At 42.5% G+C, this 15,749-nt stretch overlaps 2 protein-coding genes across 2 annotated transcripts; one reads left to right on the top strand and one right to left on the bottom strand.

Moving 5' to 3' along the window:
- Positions 1–519: 519 nt before the first annotated feature.
- Positions 520–5,213, bottom strand: LOC115401038 (extracellular calcium-sensing receptor-like). The gene is made up of 9 exons (XM_030109173.1): positions 5,074–5,213; positions 4,705–4,999; positions 4,474–4,560; positions 3,142–3,411; positions 2,786–2,989; positions 2,419–2,685; positions 1,888–2,115; positions 1,652–1,775; positions 520–1,433 (listed from the first exon to the last, which is right to left on the bottom strand). The coding sequence occupies exons 1-9, from the start codon at positions 5,181–5,183 to the stop codon at positions 520–522; spliced, it is 2,499 nt and encodes an 832-aa protein (XP_029965033.1). The 5' UTR covers positions 5,184–5,213.
- Positions 5,214–7,508: 2,295 nt separating this feature from the next.
- Positions 7,509–11,424, top strand: LOC115400753 (extracellular calcium-sensing receptor-like). The gene is made up of 8 exons (XM_030108772.1): positions 7,509–7,651; positions 8,036–8,330; positions 8,413–8,702; positions 8,801–9,096; positions 9,628–9,833; positions 10,002–10,223; positions 10,308–10,431; positions 10,520–11,424. The coding sequence occupies exons 1-8, from the start codon at positions 7,512–7,514 to the stop codon at positions 11,422–11,424; spliced, it is 2,478 nt and encodes an 825-aa protein (XP_029964632.1). The 5' UTR covers positions 7,509–7,511.
- The last annotated feature ends 4,325 nt before the right edge of the window (positions 11,425–15,749 follow it).

The raw sequence follows: 15,749 nt of genomic DNA, 5'->3' as shown, positions 1-15,749 counted from the left end.
TATTCAGCATTATAAGATTATTAATTAGCTGAATCTTCATATTCAGCGCAGTAATAATCTCATAACCTAGCTGAGCTGACAGCAATCTGTGAGTCAGCCTGATGACTAATATTTTGTTGCATCATTTGTTCAAGTTGGCATGAGGGCAAAAATCTGCAAAAGATGCATCATCAAAGTCAAAGTAGCATGTTAATCCCAAAATTAGTTATATCACGATAACTTCAAAAATCTTTCAGACCCCCTGTCACCCAGTGTTTTCCATTTTGGTACTGATTTACTGAAATTCAAATTACAATGAATGCCTGAGAGCACTGACGTCAAAACTGCAGTTTTTGGAGATGCAAGTATATTTTAAACAGCACAAAATGTATAAGCGGATAAAACAAGACTGAAATCATGTACACGAACAAGAAATCATATTTGGATTTCACTTCTTCTGTGAATAATCCTACTGTAACAAGCACAGAAAACAGATTCCATAAAGTTGATTGAGTACAAGTTTTTTTGTTTGTTTTTTTTTTATGATTTAAGGGTGCCGCGACCCATGATCGCTTTCTTTGTGTTCCTCTCTGGTCTCAGCAGGATTATGTAACATTTTGGTCCAAACAACGCAACCAGGAGACCAAAACTGGAAGCCAGGATGGCAAATACCTCCACTGCATCTGCATATTTCCCTGGAGAGTTGATATATGCAGGAACAAAGGCCACCCATACAGCACAGAAGATCAGCATGCTGAAAGTGATGAGTTTGGCTTCATTGAAGTTATCTGGGAGATTTCTTGCCAAAAATGCCAAAAGAAAACTGAGGATGGCCAGCAAGCCGATGTAACCCAGCAACACTGCAAAACCTATTGTGGATCCAACAGCACACTCATAAACGATCTTATCATTGTGATATTCAGTGTTTTTATGTGGGGATGGTGAAGCGGAGACGAGCCAAGCTGTGCAGATTGCTGCTTGAATAGACGTGAGAACCAGAACTGTTCCTCTCTGCTGCATCACACCAAACCACTTTAGACTGGCCCCCCCACCTGGTTTTGAGGCCTTAAACACAGCCAGAACCACCATGGTTTTAACCAAAATACACGAGACACAAAGCACAAAGCTGATCCCGAAGGCTGCGTGTCTCAGTTGGCACGTCCACAGTCTGGGTCGTCCGATGAACAACAGCGAACACAGGAAGCAAAGTTTGAGTGACACCAGTAGCAGGAAACTCAGTTCTGAGTTATTGGCGCGCACCATGGGTGTGCTGCGGTGATAGGTGAAGATCCCCAGAACGACAACACAGATAAATGTGCCCAGCAGTGAAGCAGTGGTCAGACAGATGCCCAGAGGTTCATGATAGGAGAGGAACTCAGTTTTCTTGGGAACACAGTGGTCACGCTGAGGACTGGACCAGAAATCCTCTGGACAACTGATGCACTCCACAGAGTCTGAGAGAAAAATGACATAGTTGAAATGTTATATATATTTTTCAGAACAATGTGATATAACAGTTTACACATATTCCAAAGCTACACATGCAATGAATATTCAAGGCATTCGCTTGTACAGCATTCAGTCTGCTCATGACTTTTTGCAGAGTGACTTTGCCGTGGTTTAAATGTGTAACGTAAAGCTTTTTTATATACAACAATGACACATTTCCCACCTGTTTCATTGCTAAACTTTCCTTCAGAACAAGGAACGCAGTCAAAACAACACACTGGCTGCCCCTTTCTTCTGGCCGTGCGGGTTCCTGGAGGACAGCTCTCACTGCAGACTGACTGAGGAGGCTGCAAAGAATTTTTAAGGGTGGAATTGTTTTAATTCTTCTACTTGAGATATTATCAACATTATAGGTTTATTTTCAGAATTGATGTCAAAGCAAATAGAGATTAATCTAACCTGTCCAAAGTCAGAATTCCAGAAAATTTTCTCTTCATCAAGTGTGAGCTCTTCATCATTGAGGCCTGTTTTCTTCACAACCCCCACATTTTGAACCTTTGTTCTTCCATCGGGGAGCCACCGCCAATTCATGATATCATAGATTGGTAAAGCCTCGCCATTCTCATCAAATGACACCTGATCACCAAATGAAGTGGTGAAATTGACCTTCTCCAAGTAATACATCAGCTACAAACAGGAGAGATGAAGCAACAGTTTCCATTAAGATTATAACAATCACAAATTGTTCTTTTCTTTATTTGTTTTGGAAATATTTCACAAGAATTTGTTTTCACATGTGTTTTTTACTTTGACAGTCTAAATTAATGTTTGTATGATACATTTTTGGGAATCTTGATGAAAACATCTGAATACAGATTTTCAGTGACTTTTATTTTCCAAGCCATATACACACACACTAACATGTATTAATGGAAGAGGTTTGTTCTGGAAAAATTGGATCAAGGTATAATCGAAACAGTGATATCAGACCTGCCAAGGCTCCAGTGTTTGCAGAGTGGCACAGCTGCTTCCCCTGAAAGGCCCTCTCCCGGGCTCACACTGCAGCATGTCATGGAGGGCATATGCCAGAGCGTACACAGCTTTGTAAATGTTGTATTCAGGCCTGAGATTCGAAACATCCAAAAATTCACTCTCAACATTTTGGAGGGTTTCCCTTCCAGTGCACAGCGCTCCCCCAGCTTCCATCCATCCAGTCGGAGAGGGAGCAAATCGACACTGAAAGGTGTATTCCCAGAACTGCCTCATCTGAAATGTGTGTTTTAAACAAAGTCGTCACAGAGATACAATAGTCATTGACGCTTTGCAGTGAGGAGCAATTTTAAGTGAATGATCTCACCATGCTATTTTCATTGCTAGCATCATCCAGGTCAGGCTGTGTTCCTAAAAGAAAATCCCTCAGTCCTGGTATTTCTCCCCTGCGGATGGCAATGCCCAGTGAGCCGCCCAGATACGGCATCAGACGTGGAGTTTGAAGCACAGCTGCTGCTGTCCAAGCTTCACTGGCCATCCACTGCAGGCCCGTCACATTCTGCCTCACCACCTGCTCATTCAGGTTTCATTTAATAAAATATGTATTAACCACTGCTTCCAACTCAGTTAAAAATGACAAAAAAAATAAAAATAAATAAAAAATATTTGGCACAGTTCAGTTGTAGAGAAAGCAGATAATGCAGTATAGCATCAAACACATACCTCTTCCATTAGTTGAATCATGTGAATTTGATGTGCAAACACAATGACCACACGAGCAGTGGATTTCTTCATCACTCCCACTATTCTCCTCAGCTCAGCCGGGTTTTCACCCCACGGCAAAATCTCTGTGTAGGCGAGACAGCCTGCGCCCAGGCGAGTCAACTCAGGCTGAAAAGACCGGGCCACATGGAGCCCGTAGTCGTCATCACTGACCAGCAGACCTGCCCAGGTCCAACCGAAGCGTTTCAGAATCTGAATCATTGCATTTACCTGAGGGAAAAGCAGAAGGGTCAGTCTACAGAAAAGACTTTCAGTGAACAGAATGCATAATCCCACAAAACAAATCATACTGAAAGTATTCGTGTGCTTCTGAGTCAAAAGTTTTTTATATATAAAATATCATCACCAAACTACAGTTTCCCACAAATGCAAAAAATGAAATACATTGTGATCAATAGTATGCTTTAAAAAAAAAAACTTATTTACATTGTGTTTGCAATTAAATCACTGCATTTGTAAATTTCAGTATGTGGTTCCCAAATCAAAAACAGCACTTTGTCTTATGTTACATTTTCCATTTCAATCAAGTCCCTCAGACTCTGAAACTGACTGCTCAAAGAAAAATGAGATGAACCAAGTTAGTGTATTTCTTTATGTCTCCTTCTGAAATATTCTATCATTGTCTGGCTCATTTGGACTGTTTTTTATACATCTACCTCTTCTTTAGTTGTGTCTTTATTAGGAAAGGAACAATTTAACACGCCACAGAAGCAGCATATGGACAGAATGAAAACAAATCTCCTTCTAGTTTTGTTATGAGTTCAGACAACCAACTATATTAAACAGTTTACATAAACAATGTGCAGAAATCCACCTCAGTGCTCTGCTGCTGATATGGAAATAATCACAACAACCTGTCAGAGAATAAATTAATCAATTTTTAAATGATTTGTAAAGTCTGCTGTCAAGAGAGTGATAAATAGAATCCAGTATTTTTAAAATTGGTCAGTTTTTTTTTTCTGTTAGGTCCTCTGTTGAGTTGTTCTTCCATTCTAAATATTTCTTGAATGATTCGAATCCAGTCAGAGTAGGTGGAATCGGATTATCGTTGCAGAAACTTTTTCTCTCTACTACATCCCACAAGACGAAACATGACCTAGATACAGGGCATCAAAATTCCTGAATTGTTTTGGCATTTGAGCAGCTGTCTTTGTTTCTTGTCAAATGCTTTTAGTTTCATATATTGTACTTCACCAATGTATTTTATCAGTTCTGACTTTATTATTTTCCTGAGGCATTTGCTGTCAAATCTTTTCTGAAACAGAGCTTCACCTGAAAAGCATCACTTGGGATCGTTCTGAAGAAAGATGGAAACCTTTGGCGATCAGTCAGGCAGGAACATGTGGCAAAATAACTTACCTATAGAGAAATATAGCATAGTCTGTAATGAAGACAAGCTGTATATTATGTACACTTTTAAACCAAATATCATTTTAAAACCTTCATCCTGTGATGAACCTCTCAGGTTTTTTTTAATGATGTAGCCAAAACTGTAAAACTTACGATAGGCAATTTGTATAAACCTATAACATCAGAGGTGGCGATGGAAAATGTGGAGAAGGAATCACCGACAATCCCCAAGACTGGAGGGTTCCCCAAGCATGTGTCCTTCAGCAGAAACTGCTCCTCTTGGCCACTGGCCAGCAATAATGCAGCACTGAATCCAATCACTAGTGTGGCACAGTTATCGTACAGACTGTATCCCAGCGTCACATTTGGAAGCAGGATGGAGTTTCTGTTGATTTCATCAATCGCGAAGGCCATGGTCATAGCATGTCTGAACCCTGGAGGGTCAAAGCTGGCACAGGAAATGTCTCAGTGAGTCACTCAAAACAGCTCGACCGCACAGATTCAAACCTGCGTGACACTTACCCTTGACAGCTGAGCTTATGCGGCTCTGATGTGAACGTCAGCTCAGGGAAGACGGAGGTGTAGTGCACTTCAAACAGCCCACCCAGAATCACATCGCCACGTCGGTGCATGCCGTTTAGATCAAACTGCCTCCTTAATTTACAGGATGAAAAATGAGAGGAAGACTCCAACGGGTAAAAGAAGGAAGATGAAAAAATAAGGATCAAGCAGAGTGTGCACTGAACTATGTTGAGACATGCCCCCATAACTGTTCATCTTCCACACACAAATGATTCTTATCATCAAAAATGGCTCTCATTATATATATATGCAGGGTCATGACATCTCATGCCGCCCACAAGCACATGCTGGGCCTTCACTACGCAAATCCCCGGGAGGATGTTATCGTAGCATAATCTATGTATTCATAGCTGTTTTCAGTTATTCCAGTAATTTCAGAATAATCACTGCCTAAATTGAATCATGAAATAAAGTATGTCTGTGTTCTTTATTTTGGTGCATAATGGAAATATGTCTAAATACAAATAAATCACTGTTCAAAAATCATTGAATGGATTTCTACAGTGAATTCCTATGTTGCATTTCAGCTAAGAGTCCAACATAATTAAAAAAAAAAAAAAGATCCAGACTGCGAAAAAGTATCCCCACTTTATGTCTGGATTTGAGAGACTTTCCTTGAAAAGTTTGCATGTTCTCCCAGTATATGGGCTTTTGGGCTATTTCACGGTCTCCTTCCACAGTTGAAAAAAAAAAAAAATCATTTGAGGTTAAATGGGGTAGAGATGTCAAGGTCCATGTTCTGTCTTCATTTGTATTTTGTGAATATCTTTTACTCTGTCTCTTGTTTCAGGCTCCTTGGCTTCTGTTCCACATGCTTGATTGACGTTCATCACTCTGATGTCTTTCACCTGTGTTGGAGTGTGTGACGATCATCACCTGGTAGCTGGGCTATAAATTGGGCTTATCTTGTGTGTTCAGGTTGAAGACAGATTGTGTTTCTGTGTGACAGTCCAAGTTTGTACCCTATCTGAGGACTTTGTAGTTTTTGACTTTTATTTTCTTTTTGTTAATACAATTTTGTTTCATTCACCAACCACAGATGTGTCAGATGGATGGATGAAATGTTGATTCAAATATGTTGACCCATAAAGCCACAATTTAAAATGTGTATGACTAATTACTATAACTGCGAAGCATCATATCTGACCTGCAGCTGAGTTTGGTTAAATCTACATAGAAAAATCCCTTTTTTTTCTTTACTCTGTAACATGGAAACTCAGATTTTTTGTCAATTTCCGTGAGACATGTGTTACAGGTGGCATTTTCTGAGTGATAATGGTGCTCAGCTCCTCAGTGAGGTTTTCAAATTGTGAGAGGATGATGAGCACCCCTCACAACAGTACTTCAGTCATATTGTGCCACAATACATACATACAGACGCAATGGTTGGTGCAGTTGGAGATGAATATTCAGTGAAGTTTTGCTCTCACCACAGATTAATGTTTTCATCTCCATCATCAGACATTTCACTGAGCTTGGCCATGATGTCCACTAGATGGTAGCAGCTGAGTGAGACTATATATAACATTGTACTATACCGTACATCTTTTTAACTTTAACACAAATGTAATTTGGAGATTTTCACCATTTCTATTTGGACCTTAAATCAAAAATAATATATCTGGGAAGATGTTTGCGACTGTCCGCTGGCATAAAAATGCAAAATCATAAACTGGGAATAGACACTTTATTGCAAAAACATTTATCAAATTTAAAACGGAAACAAATTATTTTTATTTCATGAAAAGAATAACAGATTTGAGGTCTATGTGCAATTTTAGCATACATTTCAATTCATTGTTCTGTGAAGAGCTGAGGTTGTCTTATCTCAAGTCCACATTAATTTTATATTGCACAACCACAGCTGAAACAAAATTCTGTACATTAGATGGCTTTAAAATCCAACCATCATCACTGGAATTAAAAATCACTGACATTGGGGGAAAAAAAAATCAAAAAATGAAAATGATGATAACAACTTCGGAAATGAATCAACAATCTAAAATACTTAAAGTGTAAGTCTAATTACATGAGGTTATAAGTATGTACCTAAGTAGTTTTTTCAAAACAGAACTCTGAGGAAATCCCTGTATTGCAAAAGAATAGAATAGTTCAAAAGACAGGGGAAAAAAATGTGTTAAACCTCCTTTGAGATGTAAGGAGATGACGTACAATGAAAGTACTGTGAAGTTATATAAAGCTCAAAATCTTCAATTGTAGACACTGGAGGCATGGAGATTTCAGTTGTCTGCATTGGCCTGAGATTGGCTCTGGGTTTCTTGGTACTGAGCATAGTCTTAGGAGGGTCTTTGTATGGGCTTACAGAGACTAAGGGAGACACTGGGGTCAGTGGAGAGGCTTCATCTGTGACATGCAAGATGCAGGGCACCGCTCGCTTGCCTGCATTCTCTGTGGATGGTGACTATATAATTGGAGGCGTTTTCTCCATACATTACTACATGCATACAGTGAAGCATAACTACACCACCATGCCTGAGCCTTTAAGATGCACGGGGAGGTTGGTAAAGGAGTATTAATGGTTTGAGTTGCATTAATGCTGTAATGTTTTTGTGTAGTGACGGTTATGGAAAAAAAGTGTGTTTGCATGATGTTTGAATTTTCAGTGTGTGCATCTGACGAATCAGTAGTTTTGTTGATGTCATTGAAACTGTACTGAGTTTATTGTCAGACTGACAATGAGATTGTAGAACTAACTGATCTTTTGTAGTTATTTATTTGATGATAAATGTCAATCATGTCTTTTAAATAGAATGGATCATGACGCTTCTTTGAAAATACTTTTTTCCACAGGTGAATGCACAACAGCAACAGTTTTCTGTTCAAATGTGAATCAGATAAGAAATATTTACTTTTAGATGTTGACATGTACCTATCTGTGCAGCATGGACTCGCGTGAACTGCGCTTTTCACGTGCCATGGTGTTTGCAGTTGAGGAGATCAACAACAGCTCCGAGCTGCTGCCAGGCATCCAACTCGGGTATCAGATCTATGACTCGTGCGCCTCAGTGCCCGTGGCTGTGCACGTGGCATTTCAGCTGTCAAACGGCCTGGACCCCATGTTTCACACCGGTGATGACTGCACCCACTCTGGTAGGGTTGTGGCCATCGTGGGTGAGTCAGGGTCCACACCGTCCATCAGCATGTCGCGCATCATCGGGTCCTTCAACATTCCTCAAGTGAGAATCTTTAACTTCTTAAGCACTGAATATGATGTATGTGCAGATGAGCTGATGGTGCAGTGTCTTTGTTTTACTTCAGGTGAGCCACTTTGCCACTTGTGCTTGCCTGTCCGATAAGCAGCAGTACCCCACTTTCTTCAGGACGATCCCCAGTGATCAGTTTCAAGCAGATGCACTCGCTAAGCTGGTGAAACACTACGGCTGGACGTGGATAGGCGCAGTCCACTCCGACTCAGACTATGGAAATAACGGAATGGCCTCATTTCTGGATGCAGCTCGCAAAGAGGGCATCTGTGTGGAGTACTCGGAGTCCTTCTATCGCACACACCCACGCAGTCGGATCAAAACAGTGGCTGATGTCATCCGCAGGTTCAAAAGTCTTGCTTGTGTGCAACCTTCACTTATTGAGACAATCCTCTATGTGTGTCTGTGAAATGGAGAAAAATAATGCACTGTATTCTCTACAGGTCCACAGCTACGGTGGTAGTAGCATTTGTGGCCTCTGGAGATATGAGGATCCTGCTGGAGGAGCTGTCGCAGGAGCCGACGCCAGCTCGCCAGTGGATAGGCAGTGAGTCCTGGGTGACAGACCCAGACATGCTGAGGTTCAGCTTCTGTTCCGGGGCCATCGGATTTGGTATCCAGCAGTCTGTCATCCCGGGCCTGAGAGAATTCCTGCTGGATCTCTCAGCCACTGAAGTGGCTGCCTCACCACTGCTCACTGAGTTCTGGGAGGATGCGTTCAGTTGCAAACTGGGAAAAAGTGAGAACATTCATTTTCATGGAACATGCGTTGTTATTCATTTGCATTTCTGTATACAAACTTGAATACAGACATGACACACACACATTTTCTTAAAAAAGGCCAACCGACCTGGCAATTTTATTTCTATGTAACTATTGATAACAAGTAGCTGTTTTCTACAATTAATTGGCTTGTTACTTTTTTGTTGCAACTCACCTGAAAAACACTCATCTTATTGAATCTATAAGCATTTGTGAACTGAGACAGGTTTTTTTCTTTTGTTTGTATGATTTAATGTCTTTGTCTTTGTGAAGTACTTCGAATTGCTCTGTGTATGAATGGTAAGCTGACTGTGCCTTTCCCTTGTGGGATTTGACTCTCGTTCATGGAGATAGACTCCTGAGACACGGATATGAGCTTGCTTTCAGGCCTCCGACCTGAAATTAGAATAACAAGTAAATTACATTCTCAAAATAGACAAATAATATCGAAATATAGAGCTTGATGGACATGTACAAACATGTTTGCTTCCCCTTTACATGTTTCCAGGTGCTGCTAAAGACATGCCTGATTGTGATGGGACTGAAGACATGCAGACACTGGAGAGTCCATACACTGACACATCTCAGCTCAGAATCACCAACATGGTTTACAAGGGTGTCTATGCAATTGCACATGCCATTCACGATGCACTGTGCTATGAAATCAATTCCAAAATCCATTGTGATAAACTCACTCAGCTGGAGTCCAAGCAGGTCATTATAAATGAATAAATGACTCAACCTATCTTTCTGTGGCTGGAATATATGAAACTGAACACATATCTTGACATGTCATTATCTCCTCTCTCTCTCTCTCTCTCTCTCTCTCTCTCTCTCTCTCTCTCTCTCTCTCTCTCTGTAATCTTTCCTTCTCCTTTGAAGGTTTTTGCTCAGTTGAAAAAAGTAAATTTTTCCCAGAATGGCTATGATGTGTCATTTGATGATAATGGTGATCCTGTGGCTGTTTATGAGCTTGTTAACTGGCAAAAAAGTGAAACAGGCCTCATTGAGTTGGTGACAGTGGGGCACTATGATGCATCGCTACCCATCGGCCAGGAGTTTCGTATCAACAGGAACCTCACATGGGTGGATGGCGGCCAAAAAGTAAACTACATTTATCTGAAGAGAAAATGGGAAGTTTCAGAGATGGTGTAGGTCTCCTTATTCATGTTTGCCTCTCTGTCACAGGTGCCAGTGTCAGTGTGCACTGACAGCTGCCCTCCTGGAACTCGGAAAGTTCTGCAGAAAGGGAAACCCATCTGCTGCTATGACTGTGTTCCCTGTCCTGAGGGTGAAATAAGCAACTCTACAGGTAAAATAAAAGTAATCAAACTTTCTTTTCCGCTCTGTCAATTCCTGTAAAATCTGACGTAAAAGCCAGAGCTGTTCTGTTTCCCCAGATTCCCCTGATTGTTACCCATGCCCGAAGGAGTTCTGGCCTAACGCAAACAGAGACACCTGCTTTCTCAAGCCTGTGGAGTTTCTTTCCTTCAGTGAGATTCTGGGAATCGTCTTGACTGTTTTTTCATTGATCGGAGCTTGTCTGGCCATCACGACCGCAACTGTATTCTTTAGACACATCAATACTCCTATAGTCAGGGCCAACAACTCTGAGCTGAGCTTCCTTCTTCTCTTCTCCCTCACTCTGTGTTTTCTATGCTCTCTGACCTTCATCGGACCCCCCTCCGAGTGGTCCTGCATGCTGAGACACACAGCGTTCGGCATCACCTTCGTCCTCTGTATCTCCTGTGTACTCGGTAAAACCATAGTGGTGTTAATGGCCTTCAAAGCAACACTTCCAGGTAGCAATGTTATGAAATGGTTTGGTCCTACGCAGCAGAGGATGACTGTAGTTTCTTTTACTTTTATTCAAGTTTTAATTTGTACTATTTGGTTAGTGCTCAGTCCTCCTTTCCCGATCAAAAATCTAACAATATACAAAGAGAAAGTCATCCTGGAATGTGATTTAGGGTCTGCTATTGGATTCTGGGGAGTTCTTGGGTACATAGGCCTTCTGGCCGTCTTCTGCTTTGTGTTAGCCGTCCTCGCCCGTAAGCTACCTGATAATTTCAACGAGGCTAAACTAATCACTTTCAGCATGTTGATATTCTGTGCAGTCTGGATCGCCTTCATCCCAGCGTATGTCAGCTCTCCTGGGAAGTTTACTGTGGCTGTCGAGATATTTGCTATTCTGGCCTCCAGTTTTGGACTGATAGTGTGTATATTTGCTCCAAAGTGTTATATCATATTGTTTAGGCCAGAGAAGAACACCAAGAAATACTTAATGAACAAAAATCAAGACTAGTATATCCCAAGTTTTAAATAATGAAAGAGGTAATACTGTTCATATTGTGAGGACTCACTCAATGTATTTAGTAAAACTTAGAAGAAAAAAAAAAACTATTGAATCATCTATTTACAAGTGGAACTTAAAGTCACTTACTTTCATATTTTCTTGTCAGCTTGTCAACTCTGTTATATTTTTTTGTCCGAATGTATTAAAAGAAAGTGTTTGTGTTTAACACTATGTGATTCTGAGTTCTTTCTCAATCTTACATATCAATACCTCCCAAATACTAAGTCCTACTATAACATTACCAACAAAACATGCAGCTAGAATTGTGATATACAGTAAAGATTCATAAATATGCTGTAATATCTTGAAAAGATAAAAAGGTTGTCACATGTTTCCGAAAAGGCAATGTCAGATTAGTGATTCACAGATATCACAACAACCCAGCTCAACTCAACTCAACTCAACTGAACTTTATTTATATGGCACTTTCAAAAAACTCCTGCTGGCACTGAGTGCTGTACAAAGTCATAAATATAAGTTCAAGTGCAAGAACAAAATGCAGTCGGAAAAAAGCAAACAACAATAAAAACAAAACAACAAAAAAGTGACATTTGAAAAAAAACTAAAACAAAAAAACAAGGGCAGAGTCTCAGGCTGAGTTAAAAGCCATTTAACAAAAATGTGTTTTAAGATCTTTCTTAAAAATGGACAGTGAGTGGGCCTGTCTGATGCGCAGTGGCATCTCCTTCCATGGCTTGGGGGCCACAACAGGAAAAGCTCTGTCCCCTCTGAGCTTACGCTTGGTTCTCGGCACCTCCAGGAGCAGCTGATCAGCTGACCTGATGATCAGCCAGTGGAGGGAGGCCAGGATGGGAGTGATGTACTTACGTACTCCATTTACGAGCCGTAGGGGCACACAACCTATGTACAAAGTCACAATACAAAACAGTGTTGTCGACGCCCCCAATCTAGACAACACCAAAACAGAGCCGACAACCAACACAGAAAATTACAGAACGATACATACATTTTTTTTTTTTTTTTTTTTTTTTTTCCCGAACCATATTAGTGAACAGACCAGGCCACAAAAATAAAAGGAGGTGTAGGGGAGGAAGGAAATGCAAGGACACCACAAACCCTTTTTTTTTTTTTTTTTTTTTTTTTTTTTATTAATATAGCTAGTTGTAACTAGTAGTAAACTAGGGGCGTGCATCAAGAGAGGTCTGCTACAGATCACCATTAGTCTAACCACCACAAGAAGACAAGGTGACAGTGATGGTGATAGTGATCATGCATATATGACCTCTGACCTCTGAGAAGGCCAGAAGCAGGCCAGAGAGGCCCTCAGAGCCCAGACAGCCGGCGGTCATCACAGAGCCCGGATCCAAGCCGCCCCCCCAGGCAGACGCCCACGCTCTGGTCCAGAAACGGGGCAGAGGAAAGCCCCGGGGCCCGGGCCCCGCGAAGCCACGACTGGCAGGAGCCGGCCCAAGAGCCCAGGAGCCAACCCCCCACCCAGGCGAAGGGCCATGACCCACCCGGGAGAACCAGCCCACACAGGCGGCTACCCACCCCAGGCCAGTACACCCCCCAGCGCTCCGGCCACGCACCCCGAAATCCAGGGCATCACGCCCCCCCACCCCCCCCCACCCCCACCCCCACCCCACGACCCCCACCCGGAACCCACCCCACCGTCCACCGCCCGGCCCACCCCTCCCACCCCCTGTCCTCTCCCACCTCACTCCCCCCCGCCCCAACCCAACACTCATACCCACTCACTCATACTGACACACACACATGCACACACGCACACACACAACCACTCATCCCTAAACCAAACGCACACACACACTCACATTCCAACACACTCACACGCACACGCTAACAAGCACGTGCGTCACCAGAGTCATTTACGAGGAGGATGTCATTGAAAAAAAAAAACCTTAGTAAAGCTGATTCAGTGCTGTGTATGGGTTTAAAACCAGACTGGAAGACCTCTAAGATGTTGATTGTCCAGCTGACTGACTGTGCTGCTGCAAGGTGGAACCACATCCACGAGGCCGTGTTTGAGATTGCCATAGGCACCTTTGGGAAGAAGATGGGGCGGAGTGCAGAATGGTTTGAAGCAGGAGCCACTGAGATGAAACCTGCCATCGCCGCTAAGCGTGAAGCCCTAATCACCCACAATCACCCCTCTGTGCGAATGCTTGCTGCACTGTGCGCTGCGAGGAACAATGCCCAAAATACTGCAAGGTGTTGTGCGAATGACTACTGGCTTAACCTCTGCCGGGACATTCAACTCTCTGCAGATCTCAGAAATGTGAGCAAAATGTACAAAGACATGAAGAAGGCTTTCGGTCCCTCTGCTATCAAGACCGCCCCACTTAAATCAGCTGCTGGTGACATCATCAAGGATCATGGTAAACAAATGGAGAGATGGGCTGAGCACTTAGTAGTGCTCAAGTGCTCACCTTCACTCGAGAGAAACCACTGTCTCAAACACAGCCCTTGAGAATGCCCCTTCATTGTTCGTCATGAATAAGCTTGACGCTCCACCCACCACCGAGGAACTCAGCAAGGTGATAGACTCCATCTCAAATGGCAAGGCTCCAGGCAGTGACAACATCCCCCCTGAAATCGTCAAAACCGCAAAGGAGAGCTCTCTCTTGGAACACCTTCACGAGCTCCTACTGCAGTGCTGGGAGGAAAGGGCTGTGCCCCAAGACATGTGTGATGCCAAAATTATCACCCTCTATAAAAACAAGGGGGAGCAGAGCGATTGTAACAACTACCGTGGCATCTCAGTCCTAAGCACAGTTGGCACAGCCTTTACCCATGTCGTCCTCAACAGACGAAAACTACCTGCCAAACATATCCAGAGGCGCAGTGCAGATTCATAGCAGCCAGGCCAACCATAGATATGCTGTACTCTGTGAGACAACTGCAAGAGAAATGCCTGGAGCAGAGACAACCCCTCTATTTGGCCTTTATCGACCTGACCAAGGCTTTTGACTTGGTCAACAGGGATGGACTGTTTGCCCTCCCCCAGCGAACTGGATGCCCTCCTCCAAGCTTTTGAGCATGATCAAATCATTCCACCAGGACATGAACAGTGACGTCCAGTTTGAGGGATCATCCTCAGACCCTTTTCCTATCAACAGTGGTGTGAAGCAGGGCTGTGTCCTTGCTCCAACCTTTTTTGGAATCTTTTTCTCCATGCTCCTGCTCTACGCCTTCAAGGACTCTGAAGACTGCATCTTCCTCCAAACCAGGAGCAACGGAGGCCTCTTTAACCTGGCATGCTTTAGAGCAAAGACCAAAGTGCAGAGCGTTCTCATCAGGGAGCTGCTCTTTGCTGATGATGCTGGTCTTGGTGCCCACACTGGGGAAGCACTCCAGCATCTCATCAACTGCTTTGCTGGTTTCTGCTCTGAGTTTGGCCTCACCATCAGCCTTAAAAAGACTGAGGTCATGGGCCAGGATGTCAGTAGTGCTCCCAGTATTATGTAACCCTGGGTAAAATCTCAAAATTCTCACTTTCTGCAAGTCTCTCGAATGCACCACACACACGTCACAGGTCACATGTTTCCCATAACCAATCCAAGGTTTTGGAGGGAAAGTTACCTGTGACCTCACTTCCTCTCCAGTCAGTTGTGTGGGGAGAGGAAGTCAGTTGTGTGGGGAGAGGACCTGAGGGAGCAGTGCACAGGTTAGTTCCCACATCTACACCTTGATGACAATCCCTTCTATTATTGCTAATCCAAATGAAAACTTTTAGATCTCTGCCTGCCTGGAGCTTTGGATTGGGGTACTTTGTCATGGCATGTGCCTGTGTGATGGGAATTGGTGAGTGTGGATTTGTTTCAGCCATGTGGTGGCATTAGCTGCTAATGCTAACATGCTAGTACTTGTGTTCTCTAGGCCTCATGTGAATCCTCATTGTATTGTTTGCTGCATTGTTATTGAATGCTAACTGTTAACTTAGCAATAGCAAATTAGCTTTTCATGTTAGGGTTTTTCCAACTGAAATGGACTGCTGAACAATGTGGAATAATTGTAAACCATGGTGATTGTAAATATGTGTGCACAAGATTGTGATTTGACTCAGTGTGAGTTGGATGGATGCATTTTTATTTGTGGATGTGTAGTTCTGGTTTCTTTATCTCTGAGTTATCTCTTTTTTTTTCTTTCAACGGGTAAAATATCATCTCAGATCAACCATGAATTAAATTTCAACATATCACAATCATGACAATTATGAAAAATACAATATGAAACATCAAAATCAGATTCAAATGAAATTGTTTCAAATTCAGTTCAAATTACTTCCAGAT

The sequence above is a fragment of the Salarias fasciatus genome, chromosome 14 (assembly GCF_902148845.1).
Source record: "Salarias fasciatus chromosome 14, fSalaFa1.1, whole genome shotgun sequence".
Classification (NCBI taxonomy): domain Eukaryota; kingdom Metazoa; phylum Chordata; class Actinopteri; order Blenniiformes; family Blenniidae; genus Salarias; species Salarias fasciatus.
This window is presented reverse-complemented; position numbering and strand designations above follow the sequence as displayed.

Excerpts from the sequence above, each read along its gene's own strand:
- LOC115401038 (XM_030109173.1), bottom strand. The coding sequence starts at position 5,183 with ATGCACCGACGTGGCGATGTGATTCTGGGTGGGCTGTTTGAAGTGCAC. Across the intron at positions 5,000-5,073 it reads CATAAGCTCAGCTGTCAAGG|CTTTGACCCTCCAGGGTTCA; the intron begins GTAAGTGTCACG and ends TTCCTGTGCCAG. Across the intron at positions 1,776-1,887 it reads GGAATTCTGACTTTGGACAG|CCTCCTCAGTCAGTCTGCAG; the intron begins GTTAGATTAATC and ends AATTCTTTGCAG.
- LOC115400753 (XM_030108772.1), top strand. The coding sequence starts at position 7,512 with ATGCAGGGCACCGCTCGCTTGCCTGCATTCTCTGTGGATGGTGACTAT. Across the intron at positions 7,652-8,035 it reads CCTTTAAGATGCACGGGGAG|CATGGACTCGCGTGAACTGC; the intron begins GTTGGTAAAGGA and ends CTATCTGTGCAG. Across the intron at positions 10,432-10,519 it reads TGAAATAAGCAACTCTACAG|ATTCCCCTGATTGTTACCCA; the intron begins GTAAAATAAAAG and ends CTGTTTCCCCAG.